Source organism: Trachemys scripta, chromosome 6 (genome assembly GCF_013100865.1).
Source record: "Trachemys scripta elegans isolate TJP31775 chromosome 6, CAS_Tse_1.0, whole genome shotgun sequence".
NCBI lineage: Eukaryota > Metazoa > Chordata > Testudines > Emydidae > Trachemys > Trachemys scripta.
This window is the reverse complement of record NC_048303.1, coordinates 115599040-115623306: the sequence shown is the minus strand read 5'-3', so window position 1 is coordinate 115623306 and position 24267 is coordinate 115599040. Positions and strand designations below refer to the sequence as shown.

General features: G+C 43.1%; 1 protein-coding gene across 2 annotated transcripts in view; it reads left to right on the top strand.

Annotated features, from left to right (window-relative positions):
- Positions 1–24267, top strand: part of PTBP3 (polypyrimidine tract binding protein 3) — a 106872-nt gene that overhangs the window by 65982 nt on the left and 16623 nt on the right. For both annotated transcript variants that reach the window (XM_034773009.1, XM_034773008.1), the window contains 5 exons: positions 763–927; positions 4560–4670; positions 15770–15944; positions 22297–22374; positions 23734–23873. In XM_034773009.1, coding sequence (XP_034628900.1) covers positions 763–927; positions 4560–4670; positions 15770–15944; positions 22297–22374; positions 23734–23873 — 669 coding nt within the window. The remainder of the gene's footprint in view (positions 1–762; positions 928–4559; positions 4671–15769; positions 15945–22296; positions 22375–23733; positions 23874–24267) is intronic.

Below are 24267 nucleotides of genomic sequence, written 5' to 3'. Positions count from 1 at the left end.
AACCTCCCTTGCTTCAGTTTAAGCCCATTGCTTCTTGTTCTATCCTTAGAGCTACGGTGAACAAGTTTTCTCCCTCCTCCTTATGACACCCTTTTAGATACCTGAAAACTGATATCATGTCCCCTCTCAGTCTTCTCTTTTCCAAACTAAACAAACCCAATTCTTTCAGCCTTCCTTCATAGGTCATGTTCTCGAGACCTTTAATCATTCTTGTTGCTCTTCTCTGGACCCTCTCCAATTTCTCCACATCTTCTTGAAATGCGGTGCCCAGAACTGGACACAATACTCCAGTTGAGGCCTAACAAGCGCAGAGTAGAGCAGAAGAATGACTTCTCTTGTCTTGCTCACAACACACCTGTTAATACATCCCAGAATCATATTTGCTTTTTTTGCAACAGCATCACACTGTTATCCTAGGTCTTTGGGGCTTTCAGCTCATTTAAAAATAGAGTTGTAAAAATGAGGCTTTATTAGTCCAACACGTAATCATAAATAAAGTGAGGAACACAATGAATATTGAAAGTAGTCTGCCATTTTTTTGTTGCTGCAGATTGTGTGCAAGTACTGTATGGCGTTCTTCCTCCAAATAACTTGACTGTACTCCTTACCTAAAGTTATATATTGGGTCCTGTGTGAATATTTTCTAAATACAAGTACAATATAAGTCTATAGAACTTAAACTGATAAACAACATTTTTATATACTTTATTTGCATGAGAATTGTTTATGTACGTTAACTCTTATCTTCCTCCTCTTTCTCAGAGAACCCAAGCTGCATTGCAAGCAGTGAATGCTGTGCAGTCTGGAGCCCTAGCCCTTACAGGTGCTCCTGCTACTGAGGGTGGACTCCTTCCAGGTCAAAGTTCTGTTCTCCGAATTATTGTTGAAAACCTTTTCTACCCTGTCACTTTGGAAGTGCTGTATCAGGTAACCAGGTGTGGGGAGAGGAAACAAATGGTTATTAAATACTATCTATAATGCTAGTGTAAATCCAGTAATGCTTTGTCTCGAAATTTGTACTTTGGGTGCTCAACTTGTATGAGGATTGCCACTTCAAGACAAACTGTAGTCTATTATAGAACCATATTTGAATGGATTTAATTCAAAATGGCAAATTTATTCTTTGTTCTTACTAGTGACACTTCCATGCCTTCTTTTGATCCTCCTGCTTCTTTGGATAAGGACTTCTAAACAGCGTGTTGAGGAAGAAACAGCAAAACTGGAATGCTTTATTGTTAGCTTTTCTGCCAATTTTTTTGGTAGTTCATACCTGGGCATACAGTTGCTCCTAAGAATTTATGTAAATATTCGGTTTCATTATCATTTTTTGGACGGTCAGACTGACATAATTTTATTTTAGTTGCAATGTTTACCTATAAATAACCTAATTTATATGGATTTGAAGGAAGTGTGTGTTCTAGAGACTGTATACTTAGCCCCTGGACAAGGGGAAGTGCTTTACCAGCAGCAACCCCCTGGTTAATTTTAAGATGCATGATGAAAAGACTGTAATAGAGATTCCTGTTCTGTCCTTTACCAAAGATGACGGTTGTAGTGTAGGAACCGTCAACTTGGGAGGCTTAAAAACTAGGCGAGTGGTTAGGTTGATCAGTCATAGGTAAGGCTATGTGTTAGTCACAGATATTTTTAGTAAAAGTCACGGACAGATCATGGGCCCTAAACAAAAATTCATGACCCGTGACCTGTCCATGACTTGTACTAAAAATACCTGCCCTGACTAAAACTTGGGTGAGGGGTCATGCGTGCTGGAGGTGGCGGGGGTGGGGGGCGTGGGCAGTCCGGGGGCGCTGTGTATGTGCTGGGGGAGGTGGCCCAGGACCGCCACTGATACTGGGGGAGGAAAGGGTGTGTGGCTGGGCTGGCAGGGGCTTCCTACCTGGCTTCGTGTCATTAGAGCTCCTAGGCGGCGGGGACAGGGGCTCCGCTTCTCCTGCCACAAGCACCAGCTTCTGCAGCTCCCATTGGCAGGAAACCGCAGCCAATGGGAGCTGCGGGGGCGGGGCCTGCAGGCAGCACGGAGACCCTCCACTGCCTAGGAGCTGCACGGGGGCCATGCCAGTGGGATCTGGGGAGGCCGCCCCCCCCCAGGATAAGCACCGCCCCCCTCCCCTGCACTCCCCAACTCCCTGCCCCTACCCCTGAGCCCACTCCCACATACCCAAACTGCTGCTACTGTCCCAGGGGCTGCCCAGCTCAGGCAGCCCCTGAGCCAGCACCAGACACTGCAGAAGTCACAGAAAGTCACGGAATTCATGACTTCTGTGATCTCCATGACAGACTCTCAGCCTTAGCCATAGGTTTTTGGTTGACCATATTGACAATGGATTCAGCCCTTCCTTTTCATTCTAATGTTTAAAAGACAAGTCCATGTTCTTGCCTCCGTTCTCGATTACTGTTACCCATATTGCTGACCCCCAGTTGATCCAGAGATCAGCAACCACGTTATTTTCCTCATCTGTTGACCAGATTGTTGCTTTTCCTTCTAACTAGTCCTATGGGTTTCTCCACATCCAATGTATATGTTTAAGTTTACTGTCCATGCCTTCAAGGCCCTCCACAATTCTGCTCACCCTCGGATCTAGTGTTCTGTTGCATTCCTCCTTGCTGTTCATGTTCTTCCAACAACATTCCCTTTCTTCCTTCCTCTCCCCTTTCTGCTGTCTCACATGCAGTGTCGTATGCGTGGATATTCTCCAATTCCAGTGTGTTCCCCACATTCTTCTTCTTCAGATCCTTTATTATTACTATTATTTTTTGGTTACTGTAGCACCAAGGAGGACCAGTCCGCAACCAGGACCCCATTATACTAAGCTCTGTACAAACACAGAACAAAAAGATGGTCCCTGCCCCGAGGAGCTTACAACACAAGTATAAAACAAGAGATGACAAAGAGTGAAGTGGAGAGAGGGGAAAACTTGTGTTCAGTTTCTCCTTCTATTGAGTCTTACAGTGGATTTTTTGTCTTTCTATGTCTTCTATGTAAGCTATCAGAGGCAGGGATATCGTCTTGTACACACTGATTACTCTTGATAAATAAATTATATAGCATTTTGAGCTTCAGATCTCATGGACAGTTATTTTTGTGGTTTCAAAAATAAAACATGGCTACATGAGATGTTTAGAAGAGATCTTCAGTTACTGAACCCGTAGAATTCATCCAGCTTTGCACCTAGTACTTCGAGCTGTCATAGAATCATAGAAGATTAGGGTTGGAAGAGACCTCAGGAAGTCATCTAGTCCAACGCCCTGCTCAAAGCAGGACCAACCCCAACTAAATCATCCCAGCCAGGGCTTTGTCAAGCCGGGCCTTAAGAACCTCTAAGGATGGAGGTTTCACCACCTCCCTAGGGAACCCAGTCCAGTGCTTCACCACCCTCCTAGTCAAATAGTGTTTCCTAATACCCAGCCGAGACCTCCCGCACTGCAACTTGAGACCATTGCTCCTTGTTCTGCCACCACTGAGAACAACTGAGCTCCATCCTCTTTGGAACCCCCCTTCAGGTAGTGGAAGGCTGCTGTCAATCCCCCCATATTCTTCTCTTCTGCAGACTAAACAAGCCCAGTTCCCTCAGCCTCTCTTCATAAGTCATGTGCCCCAGCCCCCTGATCATTTTCGTTGCCCTCCGCCGGATTCTCTCCAATTTGTCCACATCCTTTCTGTAGTGGGGGGGGGGGGAGACCAAAACTGGATGCTGTACTCCAGATTTGGCCTCACCAGTGCCCAATAGAGGGGAATAATCACTTCCCTCAATCTGCTGGCAATGCTCCTACTAATGCAGCCCAATGTGCCGTTAGCCTTCTTGGCAACAAGAGCACGTTGCTGACTCATATCCAGCCTCTGATCCACAGTAATCCCCAGGTCCTTTTCTGCAGAACTGCTGCTTAGCCAGTCGGTCCCCAGCCTGTAGCAGTGCATGGGATTCCTCCATCCTAAGTGTAGGACTCTGCATTTGTCCTTGTTGAACCTCATCAGATTTCTTTTGGACCAATCCTCCAGTTTGTCTAGGTCACTCTGGACCCTGTCCCTACCCTCTAGCATATCTGCCTCTCCCCCCCCCCAGCTTAGTGTCATCTGCGAACTTGCTGAGGGTGCAATCCATCCCATCACCCTCAATGACAGCTTGTGAATCCCTGCTCTCAACTGCTTTGTGAAACTCCACTTCTCAAACCAAAACTCCCATGTATTGCAGCATCTCTGGAGGTCTAGAACAAAGGCCCTTCTCTTTATGCCAGTTCTGAGCAAGATCTGTGGCATGTAGCTTGACAGACAGTGACTCTTGCTCTTGGAGAGAATTACCTTTTGATTTTTTTTTGGCGGATGGGGAGCAAGTTAGTGGCTAGTAGAAAATATATTTTATGAACTTGCCTCCAAAACATGTATTCTGATAGAACTGAGAATTATTTTGTTAATTTCTAATATAAAATTTATTCTTGGAAAAACAGTATCTCGAGCTAAAATTGTGTACTGTAGCTGAATTTTTCAGATAGTTTTAAAGGTCTAAATTCTTTATTTCTCTATTTATTTTATTTTTTTAAAGATTTTCTCCAAGTTTGGAACTGTCTTGAAGATTATCACCTTCACAAAGAACAATCAGTTTCAGGCCTTGCTTCAGTATGCTGATCCAATGAATGCAAATTATGCCAAAATGGTAAGCAGAAAGATGTACTTCTGACCTATTTAGTCAATATAAAATAAATTACAAAAACATTCTTTACATGTAAATGGTTTTGCTATGCACTGCCCTAGTATTAGGGTTTCTTGACACTCTAGTAAAACATAAATTCTCTTACTGCTCAAGTAGCGTTGGGGTTTTGTAATTATGTTATAGAGAATGATTTGGCGAACCTCAGTACTTTTACTACTAATTATGCATTACTGGTCTTGAATAATTTCACCTGTCTACCTGGTCGCAGGTTAAGGCTAGTACCCCTCGCTTAATGTTGTAGTTATGTTCCTGAAAAATGTGACTTTAAGCGAATCCAATTTCCCCATAAGAATTTATGTAAATGGGGAGGCTGGGTTCCAGGGAAACTTTTTTTCACCAAACTACATATATATGCCCTCAAGTGTTAACACATTGTTAATGTAGCCTCACACTCTACAAGGCAGCACGAATGAAGGGAGGGGAGACAGCATGGCAGACAGACACACATACCCTGTGTGTGGGAGAGATGCACATTACCCTTTTAAGTATGCTGACCCCACTCTAAGCACATTGCCTTTAAAAAAAAAAAAAAAAAAAATTAGGAAGTTGCTGCGGCCAGCAAGCTCTCGCCGTCCTGAGCCCTGTCTTGTCCCCATCCTGCTCTATATGGAGAAGGGGTAAGGGGGCCCTGACATTAATCCCCCTCTTCCTCCCTCCCCTGCACTGCATGCAAGGAAGCTCCCGGGAGCAGCTCCAAGGCAGAGGGCAGGAGCAGCACATGGCAGTGGGGGGAGGGACAGCTGAACTGCCGGCAATTGGTAGTCTGCTGGGCGGCTGCTGCACTGGGAACTTAGGGGAGGGGGAGCTAATGGGGGCTGCCGGTCCATCCTGGTTCCAAGCCCCCACCAGCTAGCTGCAATGGGCTGCTCTTCCTGCAAGCAGTGGACAAAGCAGGCGACTGCCAAACAACGTTATAAGGGAGCATTACACAACTTTAAATGAGCATGTTCCCTAATTGATCAGCAACGAAACAACGTTAACCGGGACGACTTTAAGTGCAGAGTTACTGTACACTGCTAGTATTCCTTCTAGTTACAGGAAATAGATGCTGGTGGTGGGGGAATTTAAATTTTTCACTTGCTATCTCGGGTTTAAAAAGACAAATATCTGCTTACTGTAGGTATCTAGAACAGGAGTACTTGTGGCACCTTAGAGACTAACAAATTTATTTGAGCATAAGCTTTCGTGGGCTACAGCCTACTTCATCAGATGCATGTAGTGGAAAATACAGTAGGAAAACACACACACACACACACACACACACACACGAAACAATGGGTGTTACTATACACACTATAAGGAGAGTGATCAGTTAAGGTGAGCTTTTATCAGCAGGAGAGAAAAAAAAACTGTTTGTAGTGGTAATGAAAATGGCCCATTTCCAGCAATTGACAAGGAGATATGAGGAACTGTAGGGGGGGAGGGGGGGAAATAAGCATGGGGAAATAGTTTTACTTTGTGTAATGGCCCATCCACTCCCAGTCTTTGTTCAAGCCTAATTTAATGGTGTCCAATTTGCAAATTAATTCCAATTCAGCAGTCTCTCATTGGACTCTGTTTTTGAAGTTTTTTTTGTTGTAATATTGCGACTTTTAGGTCTGTAATCGAGTGGCCAGGGAGATTGAAGTGTTCTCCAACTGGTTTTTGACTGTTATAATTCTTGACGTCTGATTTGTATCCATTTATTCTTTTACGTAGAGGCTGTCTGCTTTGGCCAATGTACAGTTATAGGTATATAGTTTGGAAGAAAATATGAAAGCATCTACGTGAATCATCAGTTTTGTGTTATTTTCCATAAAATTTAAGTACCAGATTGTATTTCTAAATAACATTTAAATCACTTTGTTTCAATTTAACAAAAATCTGTCTATGATCATGAAAACTGGCAACTAATGTATCTAGTACCGGGGTAGGCAACCTTTCAGAAGTGGTGTGCCGAGTCTTCATTCATTCACTCTAATTTAAGGTTTCGCGTGCCGGTAATACATTTTAACGTTTTTAGAAGGTCTCTTTCTATAAGTCTATATTCTATAACTAAACTATTGTATGTAAAGTAAACAAGGTTTTCAAAATGTTTAAGAAGTGTTGTGACGGGTTGGATCACAGAAACCCCCTTGGGAGCTGCCACCTGATGTGCAAAGACTACCCCTTCTCCTGTTTTCCCTGCCAGCTCAGGACTCCAGCACCCTGTCTTGCTGAGCCAGCCACTCCCGTCTGGCTCCAACACAGACCCAGGGTCTGAATCACTTGTCCCAAAGCTGCAAGTTTACCTGAAAACAGCTCACAGTAGTGTGCTTGTCTTTAGCACTCAGATGCCCAACTCCCAATGGGGTCTAAACCCAGATAAATCCGTTTTACCCTGCATAAAGCTTATGCAGGGCAAACTCATAAATTGTTCGCCCTCTATAACACTGATAGAGATATGCACAGTTGTTTGCTCCCCCAGGTATTAATACATACTCTGAGTAAATTACTAAATAAAAAGTGATTTTATTAAATACAGACAGTAGGATTTAAGTGATTCAAAGTAGTAACAGACAGAACAAAGTAAGTCACCAAGCAAAATAAAATAAAATGCGCAAATCTATGCCTAATCAAACTGAATACAGATAATCTCACCCTCAGAGATGCTTCAGTAAGTTTTTTCTCAGACTGGACACCTTCCAGGCCTGGGCACAATTCTTTCCCCTGGTACAGCTCTTGTTGCAGCTCAGGTGGTAGCTAGGGGATTCTTCATGATGGCTCCTCTCCCTCTCTGTTCTCTTCCCCCCTTTATATATCTTTTGCATAAGGTGGGAACCCTTTGTCCCTCTGGGTTTCCACCCCCCCTCACTGGAAAAGCACCAGGTTAAAGATGGATTCCAGTTCAGGTGACACGATCACATGTCACTGCAAGACTTCATTACTCACTTGCCAGCACACACATATACAGGAAGACTCACAGGTAAATACAGCCATCTGCAGACAATGGGGAGTCATCAAGATTCCAAACCATCATTAATGGTCCACACTTTACACAATTACAATAGGCCCTCAGAGTTACATTTTATATTTCTAGTTTTAGATACAAGAGTGGTACATTTATACAAATCAGATGATCATACTCAGTAGATTATAAGCTTTGTAATGATACCTTACAAGAGACCTTTTGCATGAAGCATATCCCAGTTACGTTACATTCACTTATTACCGTATTTTCTCTAAAACTATCCCAGTTACATTATATTGACATATTATCAAGTTTTTATAAAACCATATAGACTGCACAACGTCACAAGTGTCATTTAAAATTAAAATGCTGATCTTATGTCGCCAGCCTGCTCAGCTCGCTGCCAGCCTGGGGTTCTGTTCACCTAGGCCGGCAGCGGGCTGGGTAGGGCCTGTGGCCGGGGCCCCAGACCTGGGGGTGGGTGTTTCAGGGGTCAGAGCAGAGGGCTGGGGGAGGGGGTTCAGGGCAGAAGACTGGTGTGTGTGTGGGGGGGGGGTTCAGGGCAGAGGAATGGGGCTGTGGGGGTGCACAGCAGAAGGCTGGGTGTGTGTTGGGGTTCAGGGCAGAGGGCTGAGTGTGTGTGTGTGGGGGGGTCAAGGCAGAGGGCTAGGGTGCTTGGCTCGTGGGGGTGCTCCCAGTCCCCTGCCCTGAGTGGCTCACGGCAGGGGGCTGGAAGGGATATGCTCTGTTCCACCCCCTTCCCCCAGGCCCCATTCCTACCTCTTTTCTGCCTGCTCTACGGAGCAAGGAGCATGCTGCCACTCGTCCCCCTCCCCCTCGCAAGGGCCATCAGCTGATCGCCCTGGGATGGAGAGGAGGTAGGGCAGGAAAGCACCACGCTGGGGGAAGAAGCGGGGGAGGGGTGAAGCTTGGCTGCTGCAGAACCAAGCTTCTGCCTCCTGCTCCCGCAGAGGAGAGCGGTGGGCAGGGGGGGCTGAGTGGGGCTGGGGGCCGTGTCAGGGGAGCTGCATGCCACTGAGAATCAGCTCGCGTGCCGTAGGTTGTTGACCCCTGATCTAGTATTTTTCAGCAAAGCCAACATGAGGTAGGTATATAGTTTTTTTTCAAAAACCTTTAAAACCATTGTCCTTGTAATTACAAATCAGTACTGTTCTATAAAAATAAATAATTTCAGTGAAATTTCGTGTTCCTTATAAATGTTGGCTCAAAGACTTGTAAATCTGGCTCCTAATTCCTTTTAGTAGACTATAATACAGGCAAAGATGACCAGCTAATAAACTGCATGTGGTTCAAACACAGGTTTTTGGGGAGGCCTATGATAATGATTGAAGAATAATGATAATAATTAATAAATAAATAATCTGGCATCATTGGTGAAGAACTTGTGGATTGCCTTCCCAATCTTTCATCAGTTTGATAAGCACCTGCAACCTAACAATGAGTGACAAAGACCTGCATTCATTTTTTTGATACAAAAAGAAATAATTTGCAATTACTTGAATAATTTACATTTTTTTTATAACTGATCCCCAGTCCATATACTACCTGCTGATTCCAAAATCTGTCAAACTTTTCTTACCTGTAATTAACCCCAGCATTTTAATGAGTAGGAAGAGAAGGAATAAGGGAAAAGTACATTTAGTTTCTGTATGCGTCATGTTGGCTTTGCTGAAAAATACTAGATTTATGATCATAGAAAGATTTTTGTTAAATTGAAACAAAGTGATTTAAATGTTATTTAGAAATACAATCTGGTACTTAAATTTTATGGAAAATAGCACAAAACTGATGACTCGTGTAGATGCTTTCATATTTTCTTCCAAAGCTACCTATTTGGCTTCTAAACATGTACAACCCTACACTTACCTCCTCATTGTAGTATTACATCACTAAACAAGGGAACAAAACCGTGGGCATGTTCAGTTTTGCAAATAAATGACCCGTGAAAGTGGAAAAAACAGTCATTGTCTTAATTTGGGGTGGAGATATAAACCTTCAAAATACTTCTCTAAGATGGATCCTTCTTTGGGTTGCCATTATAAAACATTGAGTGATTTTCCCCATTTCCCTGTTTCTCATAATGTGAGCCTTCTTTCACTGTAGTTCCTTCATGTTGACCCTGTCATTGCTTAGATACAAGGTGCACAAACAAGATATGCAATAAAGTAAGGAGCAGACAAAATGGCAATGGATACCATAGTGATAGTCTTTTATAAGAACAGACGCCACTAGCTTTCTCCTGGACACAGCTAATAATTCCCTCTATATATCTATTTAATTTCTAGCATGTATAGTAGATTTGACTACTCGAGCACCATGTTAAAGAAAATTAATATGTAAACAAAGAAACAAGCATCCAAAATAAAATATTCCGTGGCTTTTATTTTTGAAGGAATGGATCATTCCTTTAAGGGGGTGATGAGTGAGAGAGTAGGTGACCAAATATTCATAATTTGGTAGAGTGGGCAATATAATACCGTATCTAGCATGGAACTTAAGTCCTTGCCCTCATTTTATTTATTTGCTAGGTAAAAGTTTTTGTCAGTAGGCATGTAGTCATTTTGTAGCTTGCTGGATTCTGAATGGTTGCACATTAAGAAATTTGACCTTGCTGTCACATTTTTAATATGATGATCTGTTAAATTTGAATCTGCTACAAGAAATTGATCTAGTCCAGTATTTTTCTGTATTCCTTTTCCTGCTATTGCAGACTCTTACCTTCACAATAATTATTCCAATGTCCCTCCTAAGTCAATCTGCTGGGTCATCAGAACCCAAACACTACTCAATTCTTTTGTGGGCAGAGAACAATTGTGTGTCTTGGTAAACAGTTCGTACCAGAGTTCTGAATTCCACAGTAGATTGGCTGAGCAAAATCCAGATCCTGTCGGGGAGCAGAATTACATCAATGTTCCTTTTAATTTGCCACAAATTTGTAACTCCCCAGTTGAGTAAAAAAGGAAAGTAGATATCAGTTTTTTTTTTAACAAGTTCCTAGGAGTGACGCATTTACCCTTGGAATTTCAACCTAGTATGTCATTCCCGCAGAGTTCTTCTGAATATGGCAATTCTTTTGGTAGCCCTAGCCTGGGCTCAGAACGCCTTTATTCTTTTTCGAGTGCTTGCTCAGGTCGATTCCATTCTAGGGTGTGTGTGCCCACATGCACAGTTGGAGACTTTTGCCTTAGTGGTATCCGTAGGGCCCGCTGTGGCACCCTGTGGAGTGGTAATCTCATGCAACGGTATATCAGGCGCTACCGGCCCTACGCCCTCTCAGTTCCTTCTTACTGCCTGTGACGGTTGGCGCGCCTGGTCTTGCTTAGCAAGAGCATTAGCGATTCTTCACTGTTCAGATGGTTCTCCTTTATTATCTAGTCAGTGATTAGTGAGCTGTTAAGTGTTTTAGTAGTTAGAATCCCGGCTGGGACTTTGTCCTGGAGGGGGGCATGCCCCACTCCCCAGGCTTTAAGTCGTGTTCTGAGTGCAGCCAGCCGATGCCCATCAGCGACCCTCACGAGAGTTGTCTGAAGTGCCTGGGAGAGTCCCATCGAAAAGACAAGTGCCAGATCTGCAAACGTTTTCATCTCCGAACTCAAAAAGAGCCGGACGTTCAATTAAGGGCCCTCTTCATGGAGGCTGCTCTGCACCCAGCATCGGAACCCTCACACTGGGATTCCATGCACAGTACTTCAGCATCGGCACACAGTGCACCGCTGGCACTCGCCGATACTGAAGAAGCGGCCTAAGTTGTCTGGTCCGCAGGCACCATGCAAGGGAGCTTCAGGCAAAGGACCTGAGCTAGGCCTGGTGCCCGCAATGGAGGTTCTTGGGGGTACCACTGTGGTCAGACCCCCTAGCCCAGCCAGGGACCCACCTCTGAATCCGGGGAGCGGTAGGAGTCCCAGCCCATCGCATGGCCATCTGTGCCTGAGGTGGGCCCAGCGGGCAAAGAACAGTTAGGCCGACTGGCACTGCAAATGCCTGGCCAAGACACCAGATCAGAGGACCAAGCTGGTGATGGGAACGTCCCGGACCGCAGGCATTGTCCCCCTTCGCTGGGGTCAAAGACCCTGGTACTGCAACCTGGGTCTCCAGATCTCTGACGCCACGCTCTCGGCTGACAAGACACAGGACTCTGGAGTTGCGACACCAATCCCCATGTTCTCGGTACCAGTGGTGGTCCTGCCAGAGATCACCAAGGCACCGGTTGCCCATCGCCTCGCAGGCCGCCTAGGCGTCGGTCTCCTCAGATGCGAGACCATTCCTGGTCGCAGTACTGGTCGCCGGGGCTATGGTACTGTTCTTTGGGCAGGAACCAGCCCTCGCTTTCCCCATACCAGTCGCCGCTGAGAGTCAGTGGTCCGGATCGGAGGGACAGTTTAGTCCTTCCCCTGTCTGGGGAGAATCGTCTCCCTGCGAGGAGCCCACCAAGGCACCTGCAGCACCAGCATGGGTTCAGGGGCAATGGCCCACCCAGTGGCAATACTGCAACCTGTGGGGGCTGCCTGTAATGCCGGCACCGTACTCACATTGTTCCTTCCAGACAGCATCGCACAAGCTGCCCCCAACACAGCCAGCGCCAGCATCGGAGCAAGAGGCCAAATCTGAGGTGGTGACCCTGAGGGAGGCCCAAGCAACTGTGGAATGGTCCTCGGTGCAGCAAGGGGATGCCCCCCAACCTTCGTCGGAGCAGTCATCCTCGTTGTCCCCAGATGAGGCGGTGGCGGGGCCCTCACAAACTAGGAACTTCCCTCCCCCATGACTTCAGGGAGCACCAAGCCCTCCTTAAAAGGGGTAGCAGCCAGCCTGAACTTGGAGGTTGAGGAGCTAGCTGAGGAACCTGATGACCTCTTCAGTGTCCTTCCCTCCTCTGCCCCAGCCTGGGTTGCATTCCCGTTCACCCAGCGGTCCTGAAGATTGCCAAGTCAATGTGGCAGACCCCATCTTCCATTCCACCCACATCCAAGAAGGCGGAAAAGAAGTACTATGTCCCCCTGCAGGGGTTTGAATACCTTTACACGTACCCTCCTGCAGGGTCCCTGGTCGTGTCTGCCATCAACAAAAGGGCCAGACAGGGCCAGGCGAGTGGCAACCCCAAAAATAAAGATATCAAGAGACTAGACTTATTTGGCAGAAAAATTTATTCCACAGTGAACCTCCAATTTAGGGTCTCTAACCATCAGGCCCTACTTGGCAGGTACAATTTCAACCTGTGGGACTCCGTTGGCAAGTTCAAAGAGAGCCTCCCACAGGGTCAGTCACAGGAGTTCGCCTCTCTCATAGATGAAGGCACGGTGGTAGCCAGGGGTGTCCTCCAGATGACCTGGGATGCCACAGACTTGGCGTCCAGGCTGCTCACCTATGCAATAGCCATGAGGCGTAGCTCCTGGTTACAGACCTCTGGGTTGTCCCAGGAGATGCAACGTACCCTCCGGGACCTCCCATTTGAGGGAACGGGGCTCTTGGAGCTAACTAATGCTAGGCTCCATGGCTTTAAAGACTTCCGTGCCACCCTCCCCTCCTTAGGCCTTCATACTCCTCAGCAAGCCAGGAAACTGTTGCGCCTCCGCCATCCTCGAGGTCTTGGAGTACCCCTCGTTCCGGCTCCTACAAAAAGACAGGGATTTTAAGCAACTCCACCAGTTGTCGTCTCGTCCACCTGTGCAGCCCGGTCCTTCCAGTGATCAAGGCAGCCAGAAGCAGTCATTTTGAGGGTGCACCCGAGGACAATGCCTCAGGCACTGAACCGGATCCGCTCCTTGTCTTCCTCAACCACCTCCCCCCTTTCCAGCCACCCTGGTCCCGTATCACCTCGGACCTCTGGGTGCTCTATACAGTCTCATCGGGCTATACCCTGCAGTTTGTAGCTGACCAACCCTTCTATCCACCTTCCCCGTCCCTCTTCAGGGATCCTTCTCATGAGCAACTCCTTGTTCAGGAGGTCGAAAACCTCATGAGTCATTTAGACTGGAATTGACATGAGCAAATGGTTACCTACTTTCATAATGGTTCTTCGAGATGTGTTACTCATGTCCATTCCATTCCCCACCCTTCTGCCCCTCTGTCGGAGTTGCTGACAAGAAGGAACAGAGAGGGCACAGGGTTGGCGGCGCATGATAAACCGCCATGTGAGAGCGCCACTCCAGAGGGCGTCACAGCTAGGGCCGGCTCCAGGCACTAGCTTGGCAAGCAGGTGCTTGGGGCGGCCACTTCGGAGAGGGGCGGCACATCCAGCAATTCGGCGGACGGTGCGGGGCCGGCGCAGGCCGCGGGGGCCGGCGCAGGCCGCGGGGGCCGGCGCTGGGGCCAGAGCCTCTTGGCCTGGACTGCTCGGCCGCACTCAGCCACAGCTTACTTGCTGCCTCCTTGTTGCCTCCCTGTTTCAGGCTTCCTGCGAACATTTGATTCACGGGAAGCAGGGGAGGGGGAGCAGCAGGGGGCAGAGCATTCAGGGGAGGGGGCAGAGTTGCGGCGGGGACTTCTGGGGAAGGGGCGGAGTTGGGGCGGGGCCGGGGCGGAGTTGGGGCAGGCCCCATGGAGTGTTTTAAAATGAAAATATGGTAACCCTCCTATATGAGCATGCTACAAGTCATACTAGTTAGGCGATACAACTCTCCTTGTGCTGTACAGGACAAGGAATAAGCTGTATTGGTGTATAAGCAATGCGTTGTACTTGTATGACTTTAAATAAAAGGAAATTCACACCTTTAACCAAATGTTATACCAGTACAAAATTTCTGTGGACCAGGCCTTACTATGTATCAGGTAACAGATTGTTGAAAATGGACCTGAGGCATGCCACTTCCGCTTATCTTCCTTTGGTTTCTTAGAATGTGAGTATTGATATAGGGAAGAGATTTCTCTTGCTACCCAATTTTTTTTATTGTACCTTTCCTTATGCAGAGCATATTACTTTTGTGGTTGTTCATATTAATTTTTCAGGTAATTGCATAGCTGAAAGAGAGTCCCAAATGAATACCTAAATGCATAAACTTAATTTCAGGCAAATTTACAAACAAACTGAATCATGTTCTTATGTTTATTTCGAGACCAGAGTTCAGGCATTGCACATGCATTTTATTGGTCAGTAATGTGATCAATCTTCACATTCTGTACTAAGTCTGATATTTATTTACGTTAAGACCACTTTGCACTGCTCTGCTAGCATAAAGGGACCTTACACTCACTTTAAGCCCTCTTTACATTGCTTTGGCAGTGCCAAATGGGCACATATTAAATTAGAATCCGACCCAGGAGATTAATGATCACCTGATAATTCCATGTTCTAGCCTGGTAGCCATTTTGTGGTGGCCTTTCTGCTGTCTTCATATAACTTGTAAACTATTGAGTGAAAGAAGTTTTCAATCCTAAAACAATGTTTTATTTGGAGTTAAGGTGGCTGACTGGTAAAGGCGTTTAATTCAAGTTAGCTAGGGATTTGCGGATCGTTATTCCTATTTCTATATCACAGAACCTGAAATCATAACTGGTAATCTGTGGAAAATGTGTAGCCTCTGATTTTTTTTTCTTTTGTTTTTTTTGTGATGAGGTGCTAGGAGAGTACTCAGGCGTGCTTGTGCAGAAAAGATTTTGATGAACAAGACAGTCAGTTCATTTATTCTTTCCTAGTGGTGTTGGGGTAGTTCTGTAATGAGTAACTTTAATTTACTACTCTCGAGCCAACATCCACAAATTCCTCTGATCTGTTGTTCCAAAAAAACCCAAACTAATATCACTCCACTATTTTATAGTGCAGTTTAAATGTGGAAGATGTCCAAGGCTTAAAAGCATGAGTCTGATGCATCCTTTAAGGAGACCAGGCTCTGTAGGCCCCATTCCCTGTGGATTGGCACAGAGAGAGATACGCAACACATACTGACCCAATTGATTACAGTATTAGTCTAGAAAGTAAGGATCTTTGGCTGAAGGTGATGGCTAGTCTGGAATGGACCAACAACTTCTTAAAGGTTGCTGTTAGTGTGGATTTGTATTTGGGTAATAAGCTGTTTTTAAAACAAACAAACAAACAAAAAGATATGTGAATGGTAAATGTTTTGCCTTTTTAAACTTTACAACCACTTTTTTTCTGTAGGCTCTGGATGGCCAGAATATCTACAATGCATGCTGCACTCTGCGTATCGATTTCTCCAAGTTAACAAGCCTTAATGTAAAATACAACAATGACAAAAGCAGAGACTTCACTCGCCTTGACCTTCCTTCTGGCGATGGCCAGCCCTCCCTTGACCCCAACATGGCTGCCGCTTTTGGTAAGGAAACCTCCCTTCTAGGTAAATATAATGGAGCAAGTAACACTCTGCTTTTTATGTTGTACTGCCCTTTAGGAATTTCCATCCTCATTTCCCAAGGTTCCTAAAGGAGAGTGACGCTAGTGAGTCCAAAGTACTTGATGCCAATAAAGTGTATATGAAAGTTAAAGAAAAAAATCTACTCCTGGAAAATAATCGAATATCTTAAACTGAATTTCCTCAACCAAAAGTTCTTCAGACTTTTAATGCCAAAAGCTTTTGTTTCAAGGCATTCTGTGAACATAATTATTTACTCACCGCAGGGCAAAATTTCCTTAGTAGTATTCCAAACTATCAGAAGTTGGTCCAATAAAAGATATTACCTCAGCCATCTTGTCTCTCTAATATCCTGGCACCAACACAGCTACAACTATACTTCATACATGAGTAAATACTGTGCATCAGACGGTCTAATTACACAATAGTCTGCAACCGAAACTTTGGTTCCATTAGGATGCTTGAAAATTGTAAGTATTTTAGAGAGTCTCATGATTTGTTTGAAAGCTGTGCTTTAAAAAACAACCCCCCCAAAGCTAAACCACAAAATGTACATTACTAAAGGTCTGGTTCAGACTTTCAGAAGATGAAAATTCAGAGATTATTGCCAGATGCTGTACAGGGTGGTATAAGAACCCCATGTTAGGTATATGTGGTATTTTCTGCCCCCCATAAGATCTTATCCTGATCTCTTAGTTAAAGATTGCCTTGAGAGCATGAGGTTTAATATCCCTTCCAGCATTTATCATTAATTATGATATTTCTCGATTATTTTTGGTATCCATATAAATGTGGTGGTGGTCTTTGGAATTTGGTATGTTCTCAGCCTCAACAACTTCTGGTGGCAGTGAGTTCCACCGTTTAACTATGCAGTGTGTGGGGAAAATATTTCCTTTCGTTGGTTTTGAATTTGCCATCTTTTAATTTCATTGAATGTTCCCTCAGGAATGAGGTATGGAAATAAAATTTTCTAAGTAGGTATGGTTTGTGGGGGAGGATGTGTGTGTGTTTAAGATTAATTTAAGTGAAGTACTGGAATATGAGCTGCTATGCTTACTGATCAGCTTTTGTAAAATTTAAAAACTGAAGATGTATTAAGTAGTTTTAACAATTTATTGTGGGTAAAGGTATTAATTGAGGGATACTAAGGATTTAAAGGGAGATGCATTGACCATATTTGAGACATGTTGTAGCCATATACACTTGTATTCCACAGGGCTGCTTAACAGTTAATGCACTGCAGTTATTGCAGCAGAAGAGACCCAAAGATCCAATATATTGGCTGTGATGTTGGTATTGTGGCTTTGGCAATTTTATTTAAACAACCTCAATGGTAATGGAAATTATGAAAGAGGCATTTGACTAGCTGAAGAAGGTGTAGCCATCTGTGCTATTTTGACAACTATTTCCAGCTCTCTTGGCAACCAGCAGCTACAACTGACAAGTGAGATTTCTAGCTCTTGGCTGTTGGATGGGTCTTCATTAAGGGCCAAATGCTTCCCTTGTTATGTAAAAAATAAAATATATTTCTATAGTGCAGTCCAACTGGTCAAAGTGCTACAAACGGGTAAGAAAATCTTATTTTCCTCTAGCACAGTATAATTTTCTGATGTAGTCCTGAGAGATGACGCTCTTTGCTGTTTGGTTGTAGGGGTTTTGTTAGGAAGTATGCACATAATGAAGTTAGTTGTACTTGTTATTTGGCAGTCGCACTGTTTTTAAAGTAAGTAAAAATGAAGCCATTGAATATTTGTGTAATAAAATAAGAACCATTTCTGTTTAAAAACAAAATTATTGTAAGTCATCAGTACGGTATCACGGAAGCATTGGAGTCTCTCAATGCTTAAGATTGTGCCTGTTACAAACCTGGTAAGTTGTGTTGAATCAGGTTTAGCTAATTTGCCTGAAACTTCAGCAAGAGGGGGAAGAGTGATTATGGTACAATAGATTAAGAAAAGACTTGGATATGATACAGGGTTTACATTACATATTTGTGTGCTGGGACTGGTACAAACACCATCAGATCCTGTCTACTTTAACAAATAATCCATAATTCTCCACCAGTGCAGCTGCACCAAAAAGTCTGGAAGTGCTGGTATAGATAGAATTTGGGCATCTTTACCACTTCATCTAACCCTAAGGGTTTAATATGTCCAAAATCACAAGAAGCCTTACAACTGCAGGCAGTAAAAAATTAAAATTGTCCAATTTCTAGCATCTGGCACAGACACCTTTATTTGAAAAGATGGTGAGAATTAGATACGTGCACATATGAAGTGACAGAGGTGAGGTGTTCCTGTCTGGAGAAATAGGGGTCCAGATTTTCCAACAGTGGTAGCATGAGTGGAAATGGTAGTACGGACAGAGCTCAAGTGTCTGAGGATAAAATTAAATGATAGTGAAGAAGCTGGAACCCTAGGCTTGTTATTTAGCAAGTGGAGGCTGCAATGATAGAGAATTCAGATAAAGCCAGCAACAGTGGTGGATAATTATCAGTATGTACATTTAGCGGATTTAGTCCTTATTTTAGGATTTGGATATTGCAGTTTAAGTAATTACTAAAAACACTGCTGTATTTAAAACCATTTAATGTTAAACATTTTTGTAGATATCTCGTGTTAAAAACTTCTGATGCATTTTGGAATAAATTTGATTTGAAAAAGCTTTTTTCCCCATAAGACATAATAGATTTTCTGAGAGTTTGCTTAGAATCTGCAGTCAACTAGATAGCAGAGGATTTTGTACATATGCTAGAATTCCTGATCTTCCTGTTTTAGCTGTATTCTATTCTTGCGTGTCTGTCTGGTATCGGTGTCCAACATACAGGTCCCATCTGGCAGAATAAAAGCCCTTTGTCATTGCTTCTTCAGTAATGAATGATAATGGAAACTAGAACTGTGAATGAATGATTAGTACCCATATTGCCAAAACTTGTCAGTATAATGCACCAGTGCATGTATTACAAGCATAAAATGTGATGTGATTAATGCTTTGCATTGTTTGTATAAGGGACACTTTGTGACTACAGATAAGAGGGGAGTAGGCTGCCAAAATAATTTGTCAGAGCTTAGGTGTCTGCTTCAGTTGTTAATGTGGTAATTCCTACGGTATTGCACTATACCCACTAATATCCATATTATTTTAGGAAATGTATCTAATTCAATTTATCATTTCTGTCTTTGGGACTTAAGTATTTAAAAAATGAACATATGATCATGTTACTTACTTATATAATGTGTAGATAAGTCCCTTTGTTCAGTTTAAACTGATTTTTACTGAAAAAAATCTTGGGTTTTACAAAAAGTATTCATTTTCCCCCCAATTTTCCCCCTACTTTTGTATCATTCAAATATATAAAAATAACTTGTTTTATTAAGAAAATACAATATGTTGCATGAGATATATGTATTACAATACAGTAGTCTGTGTGCATATGCAAAGCTGCCTGTTGGAGTAAGGCTATGTATTAGTATAGAAGATGCACACAACAAACAAGCATGCACGCAAGTTCTGAAGTGCATGTACATATGAACGTACTGATGAATCTCATGCCCACCACATACATATTTCAAGCTGATAACAGATAACAATTTAAAGCTCAGACACTCTAAAATGGAAAGAAAACAATCTGTATCAGAATAAGTTTCAGAACCCTAGGAAGAATTTCAAAGTTTAAAACTAACAAAAACAGGAGAAAAGGATGAAGTTGAGTATATGCAGTGCAAATGGTGTGGCCCCATTATTAAATGTAAATATTTATAGGTTAATAGTTCAACTCTACAACAGTGAGCTGTTGGTTCAAATGAAATGTTTTATTTGGGGATTAGAGAGATATTATTTTCTTAAACTCAGAGATGGCATTTGTTTTGAGTTCTGTTTTAGTTTTGCATCAAACCACATTGAATTTTATTCATCAAAGCATTAATCTACTGAATACTTTCCCCCCATCCTTCTGTCCACCAAAATAAACCCTGATATTTACCCAGAAAAACATTAATATTTTTTCCACCGATTTTTCACGTGTTTTTGTTGTTGTAGTTGTAGTAATAAACACTGATACATTCCTGGGGTAAATTAAATAAAATAAAAACTGAAAATGAAGGGCCCTATGTGTAGAATGCATTTCTCAGAAGTGGTGGACTAAAGTATAGTTGAATGTGTAAACAAGCAAACAAAAGAATCTAACATTTCATTTTGAAAGGGAGGGAGGGTGTGTGTACATCCACAACACCAACCTATGTGCTGCTCAGGGTAATTTGGTGATTTTAAAACTAAATTAAAATGAAAGCAGTTAAGAAAGCAATCTTTGTTATAGATAAGGCCCCACATGTTTCCTGATTCCCAGTTTGTAGCCTTAATCATTGCAAAGAGAAGCTTTGCAGGTGGGGATTTGAGCACTTGGGAAAGCATGGGAGGCAATTCGTGATTGATATTTCTTCTAAACTCATTAGCCATAAGATAGTTAATACTAACATTTAAACTGACATTGAGGTTTCAGAGTTAAGCCATTGAGATCAATGAGGCAGTTCATGTCCCTCTGGTATATTGTTTCAGGCTGTATCAGTTTGTTCAATTAATATTTCCCCCTGACAACTTCTAAAATACAGTTACATTTTGTAAGTAAAAGACGGGTGGCATATTGAAAACTAAAATTTTGGGACATGTACAATTAATTCAGTTGAATAGCAGAGCAGGTGACTGTACTCTGTTGTGTTGATTTTATTTCTTAATTTGTTCTTTGTTCCTTTAAGTCTTCCCAAAATGTGACTTCAAGTGGTCATATGTGAGGGCAGTGTTTGAGATCCTGTCCTGAAAGAGTCTACTTTTGAACGTATCCAGATTGTTCCCATAAGTGTTTATGGGTTTAATGAGTATCTTAAGGGCCGTCTATGTGAACATTTTGTTCCTGGCAAGGTGGGGTGTGACTCTACCCCATGCTATGCTGCTGTAGACTAATTGACCTTGTGAACCCTGCTGATACATTTAAACAGTTAGTTAATATGCTTTGATCTAGTCCTGTTTCAAAGAGGACATTAACGGGGTCCACAGGAACACTTAGTCTGCAGCAAGCTAGTGCAGGTTAGATTTACACCCCAGCTTGCCATAAACTATAAACATTCCCATAGACATGCCCTTAGAAATGAAAAAGATCCAATAAAATATCTAGTTAATCTATTTGCATTCACATTTGTTTTGTGAGGTTTTCTAATCTTGTATGTTTCACGATTGGGCATTCATTGTTTTCCTTGGGGACAGCATTCTATTGTTTAATATTTTGCTGTCAGGAATTTTCCCATGTTCATCTTAAATCTTACCTTTTTAATTTTATTTGGTTATTTCTAGTTATATCCCTTTTGTTAATATACATTCCTTCCCTTCCTAAGTGTTTACTCCCTTCAAATAAGAGAACAATTACCACATTTCTTATCTTTCTCCTTTCTCAAATAGATGTCTGAGGCTGTACATATTAACATCCTCTTAGTAGTCTGTAACCTTCAATTTATCTGAGTATGTGAGGGCATTGATGGGGACATCTGTCACATGTGCTTATGGGGAGTAGGAAAGTATTTTGACATAGTCAGAGGAAGGAGCCAGCTCCTGGCAAATCTTGTTGATACCTGGTATCACATAGGATTCAAAATTCCCTGTCCATAGCCTCACTCTCTGCAAAAGCTCTCAAGTTAGCTATGGCTCAGGCTTCTCTTCTTACCCTTATGCCTTCTCCCCTCCAGTTGAATTCTTACACACAGAGGAGAAACTTTTGACGTGCTACCGTGTCAGAATTTAGCTGGACATTGCTCTACCAGTCTGCTTTTTGCTGCTGTATCTTGCCAGCAGAGTAGCCTTTGCCCCAGCCTAATTTAGGAAGAGATATCAAGGCTGATGCCGAGAAAATTATCTAAAATAAATTCTAAATTTTAAAGGTAACTCAAGAAACTCCAACTAGAGATTTAACCCAAATGTAAGTGTATTGAATGGGGGTTTGGTGTGGGACGTTAAAATCCATTCACTGTTTACTTTGTTTCACTGTGCTAGCATTTTCTCTCTCTTCTTTTGATATTTAGTGTTCACAACATCTTCAGATTTTTATTGCAGACCAAACAGGGTCAATTCTGATTGTATCTTTTAACCTTGTAAATATTTTTTTCAAACATCAACTTTGGTTGTTGAACCTGAGTTCTGTAAAATACAGTAAAACCTTTGGAAGGGTGTTATTCTGAAATGTCAGTGAGATGAAATGTCCCTCTGTACTGATAATTTTTCTATTTGCTAAATGTGTTGGAATAGATTTTAATTAGATGTGTCTGATTTCTAGGCACCCCAGGAATAATCTCTTCACCATATGCCGGGGCTGCTGGATTTGCCCCAGCCATTGGCTTTCATCAAGCTGCAGGTAAGTCTTTATTTTTTGTTTGGTAAATTTGAAGACTGCCTTAAATTGTTGAAATCCAGCTAGTTAAACAGAATGATAATGCAGCAATATCAAGATCTATAAGTATTCATAAAAAGCAGTCAGTCTACCTCTGTTTGCATAGCATACTACCCAAAGTAGTAGTATTTAAATTAACTGTAGGAATTACATGTACTATTGGTTGCCATAATTAAGGCTACATTTTTATTCACGGAGGTCGCGGAAGTCACAGAATCCGTGACTTCCAGCGAACACCGTGAATTCAGCCCTGTCAGCCGGGAACTGTGGGGTCCCCCCAGAGTTTCCATGTGGGCAGGGCCGTAGCTCCCAGCGAACATGGACGCCGGGAGCCCCCCAGAGCTGCCCAAGGCTGCAGCTCCCAGCCGCCTTGGGCAGTGGGGGCCTCCCCGCAGCTCCCGGCCACCGCGGGGAGGGTCACCGCAGTGCCATGCTAGGGCACCCTGGAGCTCCGAGACCTCACAGGCGGTGAGGGGGCCCAGAGTTGGAAGCTTCCCCCACAGCTACCCAACCTCTGCAAGCGGTGTGGAGACCCTGCAGCTGGGCTCCCCATTTTGTGGGATATTTTTAGTAAAAGTCAGGGACAGGTCACAGGTTTCCGTGAATTTTTCTTTATTGCCCCTGACCTATCCATGACTTTTACTAAAAATATCCGTGACAAAATCTTAACCTTAGTCATGAGCTACACTCTGTCATTTGTGCTCTGGCTTCTGATTCTACTAAGAAATTACACATAGTAAAAAGGGCTATTTGAAAGTGACAAAACTAGAAGTCTAATTGTAAAAATGATAGATTACTATGGCTTTTTTGCTTAACTTTTTGATATACATGCTTACTACTTTATTACTCAATATCTCCTTGCAAGGTCGCTGTCGCTTTATTTTGAGGTAGTGGGGGGTTGTATTTTGGAGTGACCATCATGAGAAGCGCAACACCCAAAAGCCTACAATTAAAAAGCAAGCTCTAGTAGCACTAATTCAACTCCCAAAATAGCCCACCTGCCCATGCGTGTCCCCCTAGCCTCCAACCCAGAGATCTGTGTGTTTTTGCTAGACACAGTTGTATGACAGAAGGGACTGAGCCAAGAAAATGTGGGTGGATTTTTGTTGGGTTTGGCGTTTTTGTCCCAGGAAAAGAGCTGGAAACAATTGGTATATATCAGTCTTTTGGGAGAAACTAAAATATGCCTATGGAGCCTTTTATTATTGGGTGTTGAATTTATTTTTAAATAAATCAATATTACATAATTTGAGCAGGTTTTTTTAATCTTCTGAAATAGTTTTTCCACTTCCTTTGGGCCATAAGTTGAGTATCGTTTTTCAGGTCTTTCAGTCCCATCTCTTCCTGGAGCACTTGGTCCTCTCGCAATCACCACATCTGCAGTGACTGGACGGATGGCTATTCCTGGAGTTGCTGGTGTTCCAGGAAATTCTGTTTTGCTTGTCAGCAACCTCAATCCTGATGTAAGCTTGAATGGGTGGAATCAAACAATGCAAGTAGTTGGTAGTTTGATATTCGCATAGAATATATGTTAAAATATTTGTCCTAAATTTTAAATTGGAAGTTAGACAAAGGAGGATAACAAATATTTTTTTACTTTGTTCATGTCAGAAATGGCACCGCAGCCACATCACTTGCTCTAAGTAATTCGCAATATTGGCAAAGATTAGAACCATATGCTAACTTCATAGAATCTCAGAAGAACATGGACATCCTCATTAGAAACAAATATAACATGGGGGTATAACAATGGACATACTAATCGGAAGAAGCTGTCTATTGAGAGTCTGCAGCTCTTGCAGTCAGTAGACCTCCAAAGTGAAGAGAATACACATCTTACATAATCAAATACACTGA